The following is a 21,621-nucleotide window of genomic DNA, read 5'->3' as shown; positions in this document are numbered from 1 at the left end:
TCCGGTGGCAGCGTTACTAAGTACAGCAGCAGACATTTACACAGCTTACTCCACCCATCTTCCCAGCCTGATTAAGTGACGTCAGCTCGCCAAAGCTGGTACCCAGCCCATTGGAGTTTTCTGCACCAACCAGAAAGATACAGGATTAATCATGTTTACAAAAATGTATAGATGGCCCAAAGACTTAAATACCTGAGAACATCCTGGAATACCTGAAGCTCGCCTTGCAAATGCTGCTGTAGTTTTTAGAGGGTGTGTATTAAATCTAATTTTCTCTTCCTTTATGTAATAGTGGCTCTCATGATCTTTGTGCCTTTTAAATTAGCTAATATTCTGGCTTTATAATAAATATACTAAATAATTAAAGGTCTCGCTCTGCCTCTTGTCTCTGAAAGACCTAACAATACTGGCCCTCTAAGACAAAGTAGAATTGTTCCTGTTGGCTTTTAAGCCTAACTCTTTCGAGAAGTGGACAACCTCATCTTTCTCCTGCTGAGTAGCTGGTGGTTTTGTACTGTCAACCTTGTGGCTACTGGCCCAGTGCAGAACCCACTATGCCACTAGGGCTCCCTTAGTGTAGGAGGCTGTAGGCTGGTCAAGGTGTTAATTGGTGGGTGACTAATTAGTCCCCTGTACTTCTTTTTACCTTGCAGCTAAAAGCATTGTGAGATAACTCAGTTGTTTATGACCTCCTTAAGATTCTTTTAAATCCTGCCTGTCATTGTGCTTATCTTAGAATAGAGTGCTTTTAGTAGTCAAGTGTTTAGACAGTGGGCCTAGTTAAGTAAAGTTTTACATAGGTAAGAGGTTCCGAATGTTTTTTTGAGCACATGCTTTAATGCTTCTTTGTAACCATTCCCTTGTTAAAATAAAAAAGTACAAAAACCAAGCTTCGATTATACTAGGGACTTCAGTCCATCAGGCTGTTGTCCTCCCAATCCCATACTTTGTATGTCTCTTCCTTTTCCTTTCATCCGCATGCCTTATTTCAGATGCAGCTTGATGCGGGATAGCTGGTCTAGCCATCCTCACCTTAGCATGGTGCAGTGTTTCTGAAACCACAATCATTTTCTGTGCAGCCCTTCCATTTGTATTGCTGCTCTGTTTTTTAAGTCAACTCAATTGAGATCCTTTCTTCTCTGCTGTCTTTTTCCAACTCACAGTCAAGGGTGAAGATTAAGTCCTGGCCAGGAAATTTCCATAGGAAAGTGTCACTCTCTCAAGGTCATGTTCATTTCTTCAAATATTTAAGAAATGAATAGAAGTCATGGAGTGCTCTTTGTACATAGATCAGTGAGCCAAATAGAATCCCTGCCATCAGAGCACGCCCATGGTGGTGGGAGAAATGGACAATGAACTCAATAATATCTAAATATAACTAAAACATGCTTGAGACCTAAGAAAAAATATTAAACCCGAGATTGAGCACGCAGAGGTGGTAGCGGAGAGGCTCCTGACCACATAAGCTCACCGAGAAATGAATCAAATGAAACTAAATCCACTGGTATTGAGTCAATTCTGATTCACACTAACCCAGTGGCTTCCAAGAGGATGAGCGTTTGTTTATGTTAGCATACAACTTCATTTCTCTCCTGCTGAGGGGCTGGCAGATTTGAAACACAATAACCCTGGACTCTATGTTCAAATGATTAAATAAAATAATCTTCTGGCTTTAGACACAGAAATGAAGAAAGAGACCCCTGAAAGAAATAAAGACGGTCCTCCAGGGCCCACAGTGAATGCTTTCCCTTGGAAATAATCCTCTGAATTCAGACCTCAGCTCCCTGTCATAGTCAAATAGGGTTTCCCCCAAACATGTGCCATTATTCTCAGTGGTTTGGCAGGTAGGTAATGACATGATGTGGCAGTTATGGGGCATTCCCCCATGATGTGATCAGATGTGAGACAGCAGTAGAAGGATTAAGGGTGGGATGCAACACCCTTAAACTCATCACATCCTAGATCTTACGTAAAGGGGTTGCCCTGTGGTGTGGCCTACAATACCTTTTACCTTTCAAAAGATAACAGAGAGTGAAGTGAGCAGAAAGAGAGAGATCTACAACCACCAAGAAAGAAGAGCCAGGAATGGAGCATGTCCTCAGGACCCAGGATCCCTACGCCATGAACATTTTAAAACCAGATTATTGATACCAAGCCACAGGGAGATCTCCAAGGGACACTGGGACCACAAATGTTGAAAGGAGACAGAGTTTTTCCCTGTAGCTTAAAGAGTGCGAAATCCTTCCCCTCGAGCCAAGGGAATGGGATGTTTAGCCTCCTAAATGGTGAGGGACTATTTTCTGTTTGCTTATGTCACCCTGGCACTTCTATCGCAGCAGCACAAGATCACTAACACACACACACACATACACACACACACATCTTTCTTCAGACACCTAGAAATAAGACATGGCACTGCAGAGGTCAAGACAGTCCATCTTAAATACATACATACTTGTGATTTCTTTGAGAGCGTCGCTGCAATTAATCTCCATTGTGTTATGTCCAGCATCCAAAATCATTGTCCCAGTTGTCTCGTTACATTCCTTGGTTTCGGATACTGGGGAAATAAAGAGGATGAGACCTGCTTTGCTGGATTCTCTTGCTTAAGACTTGTGGGACAAACTTCTCCACTGGAAGCCCCACTCTTGGTGTCTTCATCTCTTGCATGCTCCTGAGCCACGGTAGACTTGCTGGCACTTTTTGTCCTGAGCACCTATCTCTGATTGTGAGCTGAGTGTGAACTGGTCACACAGGCCTATGAAACGCACACTGGCAACAAAACTCAAGAAAAGAGAAGATGGTCAGGTTGTCCATAGTTGTTACAAGAATGGACAAGCTAAACATTTACTATGGTGACTTCGAAGGCATAAAAAGATTATGACTGTATATAGAATGCCAACTGAGGGGAGACCTTTATTTTGTAAGCTAGCCATTTGATAGCTTTTCAAGGAATAGCCAACTTGGAGTAGATCTTTGGCACCGGGATGAATTCTTTGAGTAAATACTTTCAGCCATAGAAGCACAAGAGCTGACTAAAGATCACCTTCATCAGAGCTTTATGGTACAGCGTTTGCATGTGGAGAGCCAAGAGTTTTTTCTCGGAGCTATGTTATTGTTACCATATACATTCACCCTGTATTTCTTTGGGAATACCAAATAAAACCAAATCTACTGCCATCAAGTCAATTCTGACTCGTAATAACCCAACGGCTTCAGAGATGGTGGGCATTTATGTTAGCACACAACCCATCTCTCTCCTGCTGAGGGACTGGCAGATTTAAAACACATTAGCCCTTGACGCTTTATGTTCAAACGGTTAAAGAAAATAATCTCCTGGGTTTACCCACCGTTATTTTAGTCTTTGGGAAACCTCCAGATGTGTATCCTAACCCAGAAACTAAATTCATGTGGACTTCAAGATAGATCATAAAACAAGTCTCAATACATTGAAAAGCACTGAAATTTCAGAGTCTGCTCAATGAAACCAAATAAGGAATTGTTAATTAAAAACAATCCTTTGAGAACTAGAAATGTTCCAAATGCTTGAAAATGAAATAATACACTTCTAAGTAGCCCACCAAGAAGTAGTTGTGGGAGCAGAAAAAAGTATTACTGCGTAGTTTAAGAAAGCTGTGTATCAGGGCTGTATCCTCTCGCCAGACCTGTTTAATCTGAATGCTGAGTAAATCATCCGAGAATGTGATTATGTGAAGAAGAATTTGGCATCAGGATTAGAGGAGGGCTTATTAACAACCTACAATATGCAGGCTGCACACCTGGCTTGCTGAAAGTGAGGACTCGAGGCACTTGCTGTTGAAGATCAAGGAGTGTAGCCTCTAATATGCATTACAACTCAATGTTAAAAAGACAAAAATCCTCACAACTGAACCAATAGGTAACATCATGATAAATGGAAAAAAGATTGAAGTTGTCAAAGATTTCATCTTGCTGGGATCCACGATCAGTGTTCATGAAAGCAGCAGTTAAGAGACTAAATATGAGTTGCATTGGATAAATCTGCTGCACTAGACCTCTCTAAAGTGTTGAAAATCAAAGAGGTTACTTTGTGAGCTAAGGTGTACATGGTCCAAGCCATAGTGTTTCCAATTGCCTCCTATGCATATGAAAGTTGGACATTGAATAAGGAATACCAAAGAAAAATCGACACATTGAAATATGATGCTGGTGAAAAATATTGAAACCTCCATGGACTGCCAAAAGAACCAATAGACTTCTCTTGAAAGAGGTCTAAGCAGAATGTAGTTGAAGGCAAGGATAGTTTGACTTTGTCTCACATACGTTGGACATGTTATCAGGAGACGCCGGTCCCTGGAAAAAGACATCATTCTTGGTAAAGGAGAGGAGCAGCTGAGAAGAGGAAACCTCTTGACAGAATGGCTTGAACCAGTGACTGCAACACTTGGTTAGAACATCAGAATTGTGCGGATAGCTCAGGACCATACAGTGTTTCATTTTTGTGTGTGTGTTCCTTATTTATTTTTTTAACATTTTATTAGGGGCTCATACAACTCTTACCAAAATCCATACATATACATACATCAATTGTATAAAGCACATCTGTACATTCTTTGCCCTAATAATTTTCTTTTTTTTCTCCTCTTTTCTTTTTTTACATTTTATTAGGGGCTCATACAACTCTTATCACAGTCCATACATATACATACATCAATTGTATAAAGCACATCCATACATTCCCTGCCACAATCATTCTCAAAGCATTTGCTCGCTACTTAAGCCCTTTGCATCAGGTCCTCTTTCTTTTTTCCCCTCCCTCCCCGCTTCCCCCTCCCTCATGTGCCCTTGGTAATTTATACATTGTTATTTTGTCATATCTTGCCCTGTCCGGAGTCTCCCTTCTCCCCGTTCTCTGCCATCCATCTCCCAGGGAGGAGGTCACATGTGGATCCTTGTAACAGTGTTTCGTTTTGTTGAGGAGAGGATTGAACTGACTCAAAAGCACCTAACAACAGCATTTGGTGTCGTGATTTGATATTGGGCAGAGCAGGTGGTTCAAACATGCCAGTGACTCTTGGACAGAAAGGTGTGGGTGTTTGTTCCCATAAAGATTTACAGCCTCAGGAACCCTATCTAAGGTCACTGGGAGTCAGAATTGACTTAGTGAACGTGTGTTTGCTTATTTTAGTGTTTTAGGATACCATTTGTAACTGAGTCTAAAAGATATTTCTAATGCAGCTGTGGAAACAAAGGAAGTGGGAATGGGGAAGAGAGCTGGTTTATTTCCTTGAGTTTATATTTTGAAAGCAAGGACCTACTCATGTAGAATACTGTTAAGGATTAAATTGCCATAACCACCGCCCAAAATATGTGTCAACTCAGCCAGGCCATTATACTCGGTATTATGTAATTATCTTCCACTCTGTGGTCTGATATAATTATCCAGTCCTTGGAAGAGGACATCGTGCATTGTAAAGTAGAGAGTCAACCAAAAACAGAGGATTGACACAATGGTTAAAACATTCGGCTCAAACTTAAAACAATTGTGAGGATGGTCCAGGACCTGTCAAGGTTTCATTCACTTTTCCATTGGGTTGCTATAGGATGCAATCAATCAATCAGATGACACCAAACAAGAACACCACCAAATGTTGTCAATCCTAACCTTCTATGATGGTTATAGAGCAAGGTTAGAGGAAGTTATGTTAATAAGGGAAGGGACACTCTACAGAATTATGCTGAATCTTGAATCAAAAGATAAAGACCAAACAAGCACTCAGAAATAATCAGGAATGGTATGATTATTCTTTGCTAACCTCAAGACTAGCAGTTCAAAACCACCCACAGCTCTGCAGTGAAAGGTGAGGCTTTCTACTCCCATAAAGATTTGCAGTGTCAGAAAGCCACGGGGAGAGTTCTACCCCATCCTATAGGTTAGAAGAGTCAAAATCCACTTGGTGGCAATGAGTTTGAGTGTTAAGTTACCTCCACCAACAAAGAAGAGCCAGAAGTGGAACCCACCCTTTGGACCAGTGCTGAGAACAGCTTAGATCCCGGGGAAGAAGTGATGGCAAGACACACATTTTCTGAGGAAGGCAGAGCTCACCAATGTTGAAAGACAACAAGGGTCTTCTTTCCACGCAAACAGAGAGAGAATGTCCTATTGTAGGGCTGGCACCCTTGACTTAGACATTAACCAGCATCCTAACCACAAGAAAATTAATTTCTGCATTTAAAAGTCATCTACTTGTAATATTTATATTATGGCAGCACTAGATAACTGAGACAAAAGTCAACCTGGAAAATCTGTAATGCATTAGATAATTGTTATTTTTTTAAAGGTTTGCACACACATAAGATAAAAATGAAAGTATGTGCTCATTTCCAAGGATGGAATGGAGAAGTAGGAAAAATTAATAACTAGATAGAAAATAAATTAAAGATAAAAAATGCCACCAATAGGTCCCAGCTCACAGTGATATTGTTAGGTGCCACTGAGTGTCCTGCAACGCTTAGTAACCCCCATGTTCACTAGAACGAACAGCGCCCTGTCCTATGCCAACCTCATGCTTGTCCTTGTGTTTGTGCCCACTATTAAAGTCACTGTGTCAATCCATCTTGTCAAAGGTCTTTTACACCTGCCCCTCCACCTTACCAAGCATGACGTCCTTCTCCAGGGACTGGTCTCTCCTGACATGTCCAAAGTAAGTGAGATGAAGTCTCGCCCTCCTTGTCTCAAAGGAGCACTCTGTCTATACTTCTATGACGCCAGATCAGTTTGTTCTCCTGGCAGTCCATAGTACTTTCAACATTCTTCACTAACAAAAGAGTTCAAATGCATCTATTTTTCTCTGGTCTTCCTTATCCAATGTTCAACTTTCACATACAGGTGAGTTGATAGGAAATATTATAGCTTGGGGTCAGGTGCACCTAAGTTCTCAAAGTGACCCCCTTGCTTTTCAATACTTTCAAGAGGGCCTGTGCAGCAGATTTACTTGGCCTGCTACTTCCATGAGAATGTGAACCCAAGCAAGACCAATACTTCATGTCAATATTTTCTCCATTTATCATGATCTGGTCTATTGGTCCACTCATAAGGATTTAGGTCTTCGTTATATTAAGGTGTAGTCCAGACTAACGTCTTCAATCCTGGATCATTATCAGCAGGTGCTTCAAGTCCTCCTCACTCTGCATGCCACGGGGATTATTCAGCTGTTTTCCCCTTCGATCCTCCTGTCCGTTTTCTTCCAGTCTCTCATGATTTGCTCAACAGACGGATTGATTAAGTATGGTGAGAGGATACAACCACTTGGGGGATTCAGCCAGTTTGCATTGGTTAGGCAGAACTGATGCCTAATATGTTGTTGGGTTTGGCGAGCCAGTTATTAAAGTGGCACTTGCAATCAGGGTTCTCTCTAAGGTGAGTGGCTGGGCAGCTGCCAGTGTGAAAATCAAAAGTCTGCATTACTTACTTTTTGTTAACATTCACCTGTGCAACAGCATATACTAAGCACCCATCGTAATGTTCATTCCATCCATAGGAATAAAAATTAGATGGATATAAAAATTACACAAAACTATGCTTGTAGCATTTATTTATTCATTTCTTTAAAAGTGCTCTATGTTTGATGAAATACAGCATTTTAATTCCCTTGTGTTTTTTACTTCAGTAAGCAAACATAACATAAAGAGAAAAAGTACCAAACACCCAGAGAGTGGCTTGCTGTCATTCATTTCCGCTTTGTATTACGCCCCAAATTTCTACCACCTACTATGAGGGAATTATGCAACTCCTGAAAGTGTTCAAAGAGCTAAAAATATTGTCCGAACAATGGCTGTAAGTTCAACAGAAGCACAAAGGGGTTTTTCAAAGATGAACTTAAGATGCTCAGAGAGGAGACCTTGCCGGTTTCTAATCTATCAACCACAATGACTGCTGTCTAATGGGCCTACGTCTAAAGGGATGGGATCCCACTCCTGCAGTGAAGAGATGGCTACGGATAAACCACACAGCCAAGAATGCTCGAGGAAAGCAAGGAACATTGCAAGTGAGGATGCCAATTAGGAAGCAACATGGAAATATCTTAAATAGCAGCTGTATTGATTTTTGTCAGGTATTATTTAATGTTTTTTCATTAATATTTTAACACTCTCCTAATCTAGCTTTGTGTACCTCTTTTATTGCTCTTATGTATGTATTAACAGTATGAAATAACAAACTACCTTTTGGTACATCAATTTTTGTATTTAAAATGGTCATTAGGGCAGCAAACTGGTTGTTAAATTATTTGGATCTCACCATAAAATACAACCCTGGCACACACCATTCCTGTCTCTTTATTTGTGCACAGGTTCTGTATGAGCACAATGAAGTGTTCAGGAATTCCCATTCTTCTTAAGATTATCCATAGTTTGTTATGATCTACACAGTCAATAAAATGCAAATAAACATCTTCCTGGTATTCTTTACTCTCAGCCAAGATTATTTGACACCTGCAATGATATCCCTGGTTCTACCTCCCTTTTGAATCTATCCTGAACCGCTGGCAGCTCCTTGTTAATGTACTGCTAAAACTGTAGTTGGGGGATCTTCAAACAAATTTTACTTTCATGTGATATTAATGATATACTTCTACAGTTTGCGCATTCTGTTGGGTCACCTTCCCTTAGAATGGGTTCAAATGTGGATCTCTTCCAATTTGTTGACCAAGTAGCTGTCTTCAAAATTTCCCAGCCTAGATGAGTGAATGCTTCCAATGCACCATCAGCTTTTTGAAACATTTCAACTGGTGTTCCATCGATTTCTGGCACTTTGTTTTGGGATCATGCTTTCAGTGCAGCTTGAACTTCTTTCTTCAGTACCATTCTTTCTTGCTCGTGTGCTACCCTTTGAAATGGCTGGGTGTCCGCTAGTTCTTTTGGCGCAGTGACTCTGGATTCTTCCCATGTTCCTTTGATGCTTCCTGCATCCATGCAATGTTTTGCTCGTAGACTCTTTCACTATTTCAACGCGAGTCTTTAATGTTTTCTTGATTTTCTTCAGTTTAAGGTATGCTGAGGAGATTCTTCCTTTTGAGTTTTCTGACTCTAGTTCTTTATACATTTCATTACACTAGTGTGCTTTGCTTTCTCAAGTTGCCCTTTGAAATTCTCTGTTCAACTCTTTGACTTCATCGTTTCTTCCATTTGTCTTAGCAACGCTATAATTAAGAGAAGTTTGCATTCTCTTTTGTCATCCACTTTCTTTTTTTTTTCTTTCCTGTCTTTTTCATGACGTTTTGCTTTTTTAGTGTATCATGTTCACAGTGGCTCCAACAATGGATTCAAGCAGGGGAACAATGGTGAGGATGGCACAGGACTGGGCAGTGTTTCCTTGTGCCGCGCATAGGGTCACCAGGGATCAGAACTGACTCAGTGGCACCTAACAGCAACAAAGTTCATGAAGTCAACCTCCAGCTCATCGGGTCTCCTGTCATTAGTGTTCAGTGCATCAATTTGTTCTTGAGATGTTCTGAAATTCTCGTGGGATAGACTCAAGATCATATTTGGGCTCTTGTGGACTTGTTTCCCTTTTCTTCAGCTTCAACCTAAACTTACATATGAGCAATGGGTGGTCTGTTTCAGTCAGCCCCTAGCCTTGCTTTAGCTACTGATATTGTGCTTCTCTATCATCTCTTATCACAGACATAGTCCATTTGGTATTTATGTATTTCATCTGGAGAAGTCCATGTGTTGCTAAATAAGGTCTTTGTGATGAAGAAATCATCAGTCTTGTAAAATTCTATCATGCAATCTCCAACTTCTTTTCTATCGCCAAGACCATATTTTCCAAATACTCTTTCTTCCTCTTTGTTTTCAACTTGGGCATTCCAATCACCAGTAATTATCCATGCATCTTAACTGCATGTTTGATCAATTGCAAACTTAAGACATTGATAGCATTCATTAATTTCTGCATCATTTGCTTTAGTGGTTGGTGGTGCATAAGTTTAAATAACGATTGCACCAGACTGGCATCGGCCATTTGGATCAGAAAGTCATAGAGTTCACTAAGATGGTAATGACACATTCAAGAGGAATGCTATTGCATTTATCATCACAAAAGACCATTTGAAAATCTATCTTAAACTGCTATCCGTGATAGGATGAAATCTATCAGCATTCAAAGAAATACAATCAATATAACAATTATTCAAATTTAACCAAACAACACGGAGTGAATTTCCCTAGCTAGAAAGGGAAGAACTATAGAATTGCCAGGTGGGAGTGGGGGTCAGATATCTACATCAGTTGGTACAATATATTTCATGAAGGTAATGTTTTGCATACTACTTTAGTGAGTAGCATCTAGGCTCTTAAAAGCCCATTGAAGATACACCCCTTTGTCTTTTCCTGTCCAAAAAACTGTGAGGTAAGCCAAAGAAGTAATTAGTTCAAACGATGAATTGGTCACATGACCGCAAAACCAGAAGAACTAGATGGTGCCTGACTATACCACTACCAACTGCTCTGACTAGGGTCACAACAGAGGACCCCCAACATAGAAAGCAAAAAGTGGGGATCAAAACTTCAAATTCACTAAAAAGGCTAGACTTACCTGTCTGCCAGCGACTAAAGGAATCTCTGAGATAAGGGCCCTTATATCACCCTTCTGACCTGGAACTGACCCATTTCCAGAGACAAGCCAGTCCCACTCAGCCAAAATATAAAAATAAACATAGACATCTGAGAAGACAGTGTTCCTTAGAACAATAAATTACACTAAATCAAAAGGACAATGTTTTCCCAAAAGCAAACATGAGTACATGACAGGACAGAAAATCCAGATGGGGAAGGAAATGGAGAACCCAGGGCAGAAATAGAGACAGTGCTGACATACCGTGGGAACCGTGGCCAATGTTGTGGAATAGCTTTGATACAAGCTATTGAATGGGAAACTAATCAATATTGAAAGTTTTGATAAACTTTCACCCAAGCACAATAGAACAGCAATTTAAAGCAAGAAAATCTATAATATTGGGATCTAAAAGATTTCATTATTCATAGACCCTCCTTGTGCCAGGACCAGATACCTTAATAGGGGCCATTCCAGGAGTCTTCTTGAGGTTTCTTACCTATACCACGTTCGGGATCTTCATGTTTTCCTGGAGACGCAAACACCACATTCTGTATGATCCCTATGACTTCATGAAGTAATTGAGTTGCTATTTTTGCAATGTTCTCGGTGGTTTCATGGTCCCATACATTTTCCTTTAAAGGAAAAAGAGTTAATTAGGTAGAAATTTACTGAAACTTTAGAAAGTGGGGAAATGGGGGAGTGGGGTTGAGTGAGCCCAGAGGTGCTGCTGTGGACCACAACAGTCCCATCGTGATGAATATGGGATTCTCCATGAGTCAACGGTTGCTGACAACATGAGACGGTAGCTAACCACAGGCTCTGGACTATCAGGTTAGTATGTGGTTTCTCATTTATCACACCCACTCCTGTGGGGGCCTATCATTTGCTGTATTTCCTTATGATACGATTGAAGTATAGAGGATGACATCATGCAGCCTACAAAGAATGCCTTGTGGAGTAAAATAGGGGGTGGGAGGTAGTAGGAGGTGAGCCTATAGGGATTCACTGCAGAACTTTGAATGACAGCTGGAGGTTTCCATATGACTCCAGAGTTTCTTACACATAGGACTATTGGCTCTTTGGAATCAATAAATCTTAAGTTGTGGGGGCCCCTCCCACACATTGTAAGATGTTGACTAGATATGAGTATCACACACACACACAGCATATACACCCCAATGTTGACAAACCAAATGATCTCCAGTCATTGTTAATGTCTCCTCGGGGTGGGGGACACATTTACTTTCATTTTAGAATTACTCTATCATGAATGATACAGAGGGAACCCTGGTCGTGTTTGAACAAGAGAATGACATGGAATATTCACCAATTCTTTCCAAGACTGCTCTTCATCACTATTCAATGAAATGTACTTCGGCGGCTCGATCAGCTCACCCTCATACTCTGGGAAATGAAAATAGCCATTAGAGGGAATGTGGGAGAGAATAATCCGATGCTCACAGCCCTTCTGTCGGTCACCCTTGACTAGGGTCTTTTCTTGACCCTTCCACTTCCACCACTAGCCCTTGCCGTGAAGTCAACCGGAACGCATGGGGACCCCATGTATGTCACAGTAGAATTGCATGCATAGAGTTTTCAGAGGCTGGGTTTCTAGGCCATCCTCCTAGGTCACTCGGGGTGGACTCAAATGTCCAACATCTCAGTAAACGGGTGCGTGTTTTAACTGATTGTACCACCCAGGGAAACCAGTACTTCCATAGCCCTTCCTAATTCTCTAAAATAAAGAAGTAGTTCTTTGAAATAGAATGCCCCTTGACATTCTCACTGCAACCCAAAGGGTTACCTATACCAAAATAAAATCAGGTGGCTGTGTCTACATCCCAGACAATGGTACCCTATCTTAACCATACACCACATGCTGTATCTTGCCCGAAAGATCTTTTTCCTTTCTTAGCTGAAATCATAAGCAATGTTTTTTTTCCCCTTGGGGTATGTGGTATTTACATAATCTGGTGCCAACTTGAGAGAGAAAGAGTGAAGGGGTGGAGGTTAGCCTGTCAATCAGGTCGCTGATTAATGGCCTCATTTGGAGACTCTATGGAGATAAATAGCAGTGGGACTCAGACACTTTCTGCTTGGTATTCCTGATGACACATGGAGCTATACTAGAGCCCTGGAGTGGGAGGAGCCGAGTGGAGACCCACACCAGCATTTAGTTTCTCCCCCGACACTGAATACACAAGACATTCCAACCACTGGCCTGTGAGCTTCCTGCATTCGGCATAACTGCATGTGTTTCATGAGTCTGAAGAGGAATTTATGGATTGGTATTGGACATATGCGCTAATATCAGACTTAGGGACTTTGGCCAGGGCTGGGATGTTTTTTCAATATTCAATCACTCTTGTATATAAAGCTCTTTCTTATACACATATGAGTGTCTACGAATTTGTTTCCTCGTCAACCTAGACTAACACAGGGTGAATGGCATGAAAACTTGCTACTTTATTTTGGAATCTTTAGTTTCCCCTCATTTTCTATTATTTTAATCATAAAATACTGTTTTGTTTCAGTTCGATGCATTCTGTTCCTGAAATGTTGTACTTAAAGCCATTTGAGTCTTCACATAATATCAGGCTGATTTCACAAGCCTGGAGCACGTCATCTCCCTTTAGTCTCCTTGAGTATGTTTCTCCTTGATCACATTCATTCTAACCTGAGAGAAATGTAGCCTTGTCTTGCAATATGCTCAATATAACTATAAGAAGGTAATAAAGATTACAAAATTATTGATAGTGTCTGCCTCAATTTCTGCAATACTTTAAAGCATGTAAAGAGTTAGGTTGTTATGCCCTTGTGTTAAAATGTCCCCCAATAAACAATAATTGGCATAACAATGATTGGCAAATGTTTGAGATAATACATTTCACTCTGTCCTTCGGATAAATCCTTAACATTTTCTGTTAACATAAGTGACCAAAAAGTACTGAAAAGGACACTGTGAAGCTTAAAAAATTAAAAACTTCAAGTAACTGTGCCTTAGAATGAAATTATACTGAGTTTATGCCAACCCACAGAGACTTTATAGGACCGAGTACAACTGCACTTGTGGGTTTCTGAGACTGTAGGCTTTATTGGAGTAGAAAGCCTTGTCTTGACCTTGCAGTTCGCAGCCCAATGCATATGCTGCAAGGGCTCCTGACCCAAAAGGCCTACCTGATGCAAGAGGTAAATTGTCACAGGCCGATGCACAATGACACTGAGAAATCCAGCTGCGATGCTTACCAGTGCTCCTCCAACTCATTTTCGGGGAAGGATTCTTTCTCACGATGACATCATTTTTCACCTTTTTAGGAGCGGGGCCTATAACATGGGACAAAAACAGTCCTTGTCATTGGAACTGAAAGAAAACAGACATTCGATGTCGTGCAATGTGCATCATGTTTAGCTTGCCAGTTACAGTTTGTTTCAAGAGTTTAAGTGAAATAAGCAAACAAAAATTAAAAAAACAAATCATTTTCCATGGATGTAAAGTGACTTCCAAAGGTGAGACTACAGAAAGGAGAAAAATAGAGCTAGTGATCCAAGTTGTCTCTATGCCAAAATCAGAGGACCAGTTATAAACAAACAAAAATTATATGTACTTAGTGAAATCTATGGTGGCAAAATTCTATTTCAACTGTGCAGTTGATAAAAGAAAATGTCATGTAATTGTTTACTACCATTAATGCCAAAGAAAACATAGCTAGCCACACTGAGATTAAAGCATATTGATTAAGGAAACACTTTCTTTTTTTAAAATCATTTTATTGGGGACTTGTACAACTCTTATCACAATCCATCCATCCATCCATTGTGTCAAGCACATTGTATATTTGCCTCCATCATCATTCTCAAAACATTTTCTTTCTACTTGAGCCCTTAATATCAGCTCCGCATTTTCCCCTCCCTCCCTCCCTACCCTCCCTCCATCATGAACACTTGATAATTTATAAATTATTATTACTTTGTCATGTCTTACACTGTCTGACACCTCCCTTCACCCACTTTTCCATTGTCGGTACCCCAGGGAGGGGGTTATATGTACATCCTAGTAATCGGTTCCCCCTTTCTACCCCACCTTCCCCTTACACTCCTGGTATAGCTATTCTCATTATCATCCTGAGGAGCTATCCATCCTGGATTCCCTGTGTTTCCAGTTCGTATCTGTACCAGTGTACATCCTCTGGTAGACTTTGGATTATGATGGGGAGGAAGCATTAAAGAACTAGAGGAAAGTTGTATGTTTCATCGTTGCACCCTGACTGGATCCTCCCGGCGACCCTTATGTAAAGGGATGTCCAATCGCCTGCAGATGGGTTTTGGGGCTCCACTCCGCACTCCCCCTCATTCACAATGATATGATTTTTTGTTCTTTGATGCCTGATACCTGATCCCATCGACACCTCGTCATCACACAGGCTGGTGTGTTTCTTCCATGTGGCTTGCTGCTTCTCAGCTAGATGGCCGTTTGTTTATCTCTTCAACCCTTTAAGACACCAGAGGCTGTATCTTTTGATAGCCTGGCACCATCAGCTTTCTTCATCACATTTGCTTATGCACCCATTTTGTCTTCAGCAATCATGTTGGGAAGGTGAGCATAATGGAATGCCAGTTTAATAGAACAAAGTGTTATTACATTGAGGGAGTATTTGAGTAGAGCCCCAATGTCCATCTGCTACACTAACCCTACAAATATATGCACATAGATCGATTTCCCCATCGTCGTATATAAATATATTTACATATGCACATTCCTCTATTTAGACCTCCATAAATGCTCTTTGCCTCCTAGTTCTTTCTGCTATTTCCATTTACTTTCCTCTTTTCCCATTATCATGTTCAGCCTTCATTTGGTTTCAGTAATTCCTCTCGGTTATATTGCCCTTGATCAAACCCTGCCTTGCCTCCTACATCCTTTTCGCCATGGATTTTGGATCACTTGTTCACTTATCCCTGGGTTTGTTAACACCCACTTCCTTTCTCTGATCTTGCCCTCTCCCATGTCCCCCTGGAACCTTTGGTCCCATTATTTTCTCCTCCAGATTGTTTATCCACATATCTTATCAAGATAGACCTGCAGAGATAATAATATGCACAAAAACAAGACAGAGCAAAACAAAGCAACAAAAGAAAACAAAACAACAACAAAACAATGACCAAAAAAGAAAAGCCTGTAAATAGTTCAAGGACTGTGTGTTGACCTTTAAGAGTGTTTTCTGGTGGAGTCTCATGGAGTGCCATACCCTGACCCCAAAGTCTATTTTTGGTATTCCTTCAGGACTTCCTTGCTGTTCTGTTGCACGCCCTTAGTGTTTTTCCTCAGTGTGGTGAGGTCAGATCAGGCACAATTCAGGAAACACTTTTAAAGAAGTCAAAAAACTATTTTAAACTAGGAAAGCTCAATAATTTATGAGGATCTTATCACTTCCTGCCATGAAACATTATCCTCTTAAAGTTACACTCTATGTACTCACTACGATTGAGTCAATTCTCACTCACGTCAAACCTATAGGACAGGGTAGAACTGTCCCTTTGAGTTTCAAAGACTGTAACTCTTTTCAGAAGTAGAAAGTCTCATCCTAAAGCTACTTTCCCAAAATGCTCTGCTCAGTGAAGTGTTTAATGTATATTAAATGAGACTAAATTTTAAATGTATATTAAATGAAATTTTAATGCATATTAGAGGCGGCAACAAATTGAACCAGTTCAGTATCCTCCTGGTTTCTTCCCTACCTACTTTCTCAGCCTCTCTGCTTCTGAACTACCACCCATATGTCAGATTGTCATATTTTGGTGGCTTTACATGGCTATGTTGCTGGAAGCTATGCAATCAGCACTTGAAATGCTAATTTGGTAACCCGTGTCAGGCATGTGTCAGCAGAACTTCCAGACTAAGACAGACTAGGGGGAAAAGTGTGATGATTAGTCTATAGAAATTAGGCAACAAAAATCCCTCTGGGTCATAACACAATAGAGTCCTAGGTAGTGTTGAAGATGAACCCCTATGGTTCAAAGAACTGCACAGTAGCAACAATTGATTTGGATATGAATGATCACAATGGTGATAGAGAACAGGGCAGCAATTAGTTACGTTCAGCGTGGTGTTGCCATGACTCAGAGCTGACTGGACAACAACTAGAGCAAAATGAATTGGGTATGTACTTCAGTTTCCTTCTCAGTAACTCACAGTGCTCAAATTCTATTACCCATAACCTCATTTAGCTACTCTTGAGTTTGGCATAATAAGCTCTGGAACATTCGTAGCTTCTATCATTGGGTTTGGGAATAATTTTCTGGTCTCCATGTAGCAGAACCTTGGAGCATCATTTCAACAGTTCCTAATAACTGAATTCCAGAAATAATAAAAGGGGGAAGTGTAAACAAAAAAATTCCAAATTGCAGGCATCTGATTCTACATAAAGGAGCCCTGGTGGAGTCGTCGTTAAGTGTTGAGCTCTTATCTGCAAAGACAGCAATTTAAAGCCACCGTTCACTTCATGAAAGAAAACAAGAGTGCCTATTTTTGTAAAGAGCTTACAGTCTTAGAAACTCACAAGAGCAGTTCTATCTTGCCCTATAAGGTGGCTAATTTGGAATCCACTCAATGACCGTGAGTTTGATTTTAATTTTTCTATTATACCTAAGAGATATAGCTAACATACACAGCACACAAAGGTTAGAATGTAAACCTTTGGGAAGAATGTGTCAAGATGTAAATGGTTTGTTCCCAGAAAAATTCACAACCAGCTACAATCAGGTATTACAGAACCAGCTGGCCCTCCTCATCAGGGTGACAACTGACTTATTCCTACATATGAGACTTACCTTTACATTTCAAAGGACTTCAATCTCAAGCTAGTGTTAGCTACAATCAATCATTAAGCCTCTACTATTCCTTTGTTCTTGCTTTATATTGGCTCCTCTCTCCACTTAAAAGAGGGAGCACTTTGTAGTTTTACTTATTACTGTATTATTGCTGGGTAAGAGCCACGGTGTTGTAGTGGTTACGTGTTTTGCTGTAATCCTCATGGTCAGCAGTTTGAAACCACCAGCAGGTCCTAGAGAGAAAAACTGGGCTTTCTACTCCCCTCAACAGTTATAGTTTCAGAAACCCACAAGGGTCACCATGAGTCAGCATTGATGGAGGGCCATAAGTTTGGTTTTTGGTATTAGTTCTCAATAAAACTCATTTTCTTTCTCTCTTAATAGAGTACAAAGTCATATTCATCTAAATCAAGACATTGAAAACACACTTAGACCCTAAAACTGATCCGACAAAACTCCTTGTATGGTGCAATACTAAAAGACGAGGTCATTAGATATGTTTTGTGTTTCATCATTGCATAATTCATAGTCATAAAAGAGTACCAACCAGTTCCTCTTTCAGCTTCCATACTCAGAGATGCTTCATTAGAACATTGTCCTAAGGCAAAATAGAATGAAAGAACAAACCACCCAAACGATCATAATTTAAACGCATAGGCTTCATGAGGAAACTCAAATGAGATGTGTCTTGGGGGAGAGGGTGAGGAATGCACACTAGAATTCCACAGTTGGTGGGGGCAGGCGCAGGGCAAAGAGAAAAAAGGCAGAGAGGTCCAGAGAGTCGGCAGAGATGCTGAACAGGAAAACTCAAACAACCCACAGGTTACCTTGCAACGATGAGAAGGTAATAAAGTTCACAAAATTATTGATCGTGTCTGCTTCGATTTCTGCCACACTTTAAAGCATGCAGAGAGTTGGTTGCTATGCCCTTGTGCTGTAATGTCCCCCAACAAGCAATAATTGGCATAACAATGATTGGCAAATATTTGAGATGATATATTTCACTCTGTCCTTCGGATAAATCCTTGACCCTTTCTGTTAACGTAAGTGACCAAAAAGTACTGAGAAGGGCACTGCGAAGCTTAAAAAATTAAAAACTTCAAGTAACTGTGCCTTAGGATGAAATTATACTGAGTTTATGCCAACCCACAGAGACTCTATAGGACCAAGTACAACTGCACTTGTGCGTTTTTGAAACTGTAGGCTTTATGGGAGTAGAAAACCTTGACTTGACCTTGCACTTCGCAGCCCAATGCATAACCACTATGCCAGCAGGGCTCCTGACCCAAAAGGCATACCTGACGCGAGAGGTAAATTGTCACAGGCCGATGCACAATGACACTGAGAAATTCAGCTGCGATGCTTACCAGTGCTCCTCCCACGCGTTTCCGGGGAAGGATGCTTTCTCACGACGACATCATTTTTCACCTTTTTAGGAGCAGGGCCTACAACATGGTACAAAAACAGCCCTTGCCATTGGAATTGAAAGAAATTGGACATTCGATATAGTATAATGTGTATCATGTTTAGTTCGCAAGTTACAGTTTGTTTCAAGGGTTTAAATACGCAAACAAACAAAAGTAGAAAACCAATCATTTTCCATGAACGTAAAGTGACTTCCAAAGGTGAGACTACAGAAAGGAGTAAAATAGAGCTAGTGTTCCAAGTTGTCTCTATGCCAAAATCAGAGGACCATTTAAAAACAAACAAACAAAAATTATATGTACTTAGTGAAATCAGTGGTGGCAAAATTCTATTTCAACTGTGCAGTTGATAAAAGAAAATGTTATCCAATTGTTTACTACCTTTAATACCAAAGAAAACATAAGTAACCACACTCAGATTAAAGCACATTGATTCATGAAACACTTTTTTTAAAAGTCAAAAAATATATATTTTGAATTAGGAACGGTCAATAATCTATGAGGATCTTATATGTTCCTGCCATGAAACGTTAGCCTCTTCAAGCAGCACTTTGTGTACTCACTACGATTGAGTCCATTCTCACTCACAGCGAACCTACAGGACAGGGTAGATCTCTCCCGTGGAGTTTCAAAGACTGTAACTCTTCTCAGAAGTAGAAAGTCTCATCCAAAAGCTACTTTCCCAAAATGCTGTGTTCAGTGAAGTTTTTAATGTACATTAGAGGTGGCAACAAATTCAACCAGTTCAGTATCCTCCTGGCTTCTTCCCTACCTCCTTTCTCAGGCTCTCTGCTTCTGAACCATCACCCGTACGTCAGGTTGTCATATTTTGGTGGCTTTACACGGCTATGTTGCTGGAAACTATGCCATCAGCACTTGAAATACCAATTTGGTAACCCATGGCGGGCATGTGTCAGCAGAACTTCCAGACTAAGACAGACTAGGAAAAAAGTGTGACGGCTGGTCCATAGGAATTAGGCAATAAAAACCCCGCTAGATAGGGTTGAATATGAGCCCCTATGGTTCAAAGAACTGCACAGTAGCAACAATTGATTCGGATATGAATGATCACAATGGTGATAGAGAACAGGGCAGCAATTAGTTACGTTCAGCGTGGTGTTGCCATGACTCAGAGCTGACTGGACAACAACTAGAGCAAAATGAATTGGGTATGTACTTCAGTTTCCTTCTCAGTAACTCACCGTGCTCAAATTCTATTACCCATAACCTCGTTTAGCTACCCTTGAATTTGACATAATAAGCTCTGGAATATTTGTAGCTTCTATCATTGGGTTTGGGAATAATTTTCTGGTCTCCATGTAGCAGCATCTTAGAGCATCATTTCAACAGTTTCTAATAACTGGATCCCATGAATAATGCAGGTCTCTTTCTAGGTCCTGATTTCTTGGATTTTACAATTCTTAAAACTTCTCAGTGTCCTTCCAGTTATTTTTGGTTACTCAGGTTACCAGTGAAAATTAAGGATTTAGCACAAGGATAGATTGAAATATATTATCTCAAGGATTTTCCAATAATTGTTATTTTTATTGTGGGAAATTTTAGCACACAGGCAAAGTAACCTGACCTTCTACATGCTTTAAAGAATTCCAGAATTAGAAGCAGATACTATAAATAGTTTTGTAAATGTTATTACTGTCTCATAGCTATAAAATTTTCAGAACCTTAGGGATTATTTCTTGTTTCCTATCATCACCCAGAAATGAAATCCACCTGCAACTTATACTGTTACCTGTATCGTTATCCTATTTGGCAAATAACTTTTCTACTAAACTCATTTCAATACATATTTTTTTTCTGTAGTGAGTCTCATCACTGGTATGCCTGAATGGGTGGAAATTTGGTGAGAGATCAATGTGGGGTTATGGTCATTGTCAAATGCCATTGAGGCAGTTCCAACTTCCAGCCACCCTCTGCACAAAAGAAGAAAACAGCCCAGTCCTTCTCAAACCTGAGATGATCTAAGCCATGACATTTTCCATTGCCTCATATGTATGTGAATGTTGGACATCAAATAGGGAAGACTGAAATATAGCTAATGCATTTGAATTATGGTCCTGGCAAATTAAGTTTAAGGTACCGTGGACTGACGAGAGAACAAAGAGACCTGTCTTGGAGAAAGTACAACTAGAATGCTCCTTAGAAGCAAGGGTGACAAAACTCCAACTCACATACTTTGGACATGTTATCCAAATACCATATGACCCATCAGTACCTTTGCTGGGCATATACCTCAAAAAAATAAGAGACAGATCAGGAACAGAGGTACAGTCTCCTGTGTTCATTGCAACACGGTTCATAGTAACAAGAAATTGGAAACAGCCCAAATCCCCATCCACCTGAAGAATGGATTAAAAACCTTGTATATACGCACAATAAAAAAACAGTGATGAAACTATGAAACCACTCATGACAAGGAGGGATCTGGAAACCATTATGCTGAGTGAAGTTAATCAATCACAAAAAGACAAATACTGTATGGATCCATTACTGTAGAGACAAGCACCAATACAGGTGCAGGCTCAGCATGTCAGGCCATCCAGTCTGCTGGCCAGGCATCATGGTGGAGAGTCTGACTGGTTTCCATGAACCATGTACCATTCTCTTTATGTATGCATCTTGAAGGTCATTTTGGTGGATGGGGTCCACCCATCGGTCAGGATCAGATCTTTGAAAGAGGGGGAAGGGAGGATGACAGCTAGTGGATACCCTGCAAAGGTATGACGAGTTCCCTATAAGAGTGATGAAGGGTAG

At 40.5% G+C, this 21,621-nt stretch overlaps 1 protein-coding gene across 1 annotated transcript in view; it reads right to left on the bottom strand.

The window, feature by feature from the left end:
* The window catches only part of LOC142445130 (adhesion G protein-coupled receptor E4-like), a 62,398-nt gene that overhangs the window by 27,982 nt on the left and 12,795 nt on the right, over positions 1-21,621 (bottom strand). The window contains exons 2-5 of the mRNA XM_075547095.1: positions 13,844-13,921; positions 11,925-12,001; positions 11,094-11,229; positions 2,456-2,560 (exon numbers count right to left, since the gene is read on the bottom strand). Coding sequence (XP_075403210.1) covers positions 2,456-2,560; positions 11,094-11,229; positions 11,925-12,001; positions 13,844-13,921 — 396 coding nt within the window. The remainder of the gene's footprint in view (positions 1-2,455; positions 2,561-11,093; positions 11,230-11,924; positions 12,002-13,843; positions 13,922-21,621) is intronic.

This window comes from Tenrec ecaudatus, chromosome 1 (genome assembly GCF_050624435.1).
Source record: "Tenrec ecaudatus isolate mTenEca1 chromosome 1, mTenEca1.hap1, whole genome shotgun sequence".
Classification (NCBI taxonomy): Eukaryota; Metazoa; Chordata; class Mammalia; order Afrosoricida; family Tenrecidae; genus Tenrec; species Tenrec ecaudatus.
Note: the sequence above shows the minus strand (reverse complement) of the source record. Positions and strands in the feature narration are given on the sequence as shown.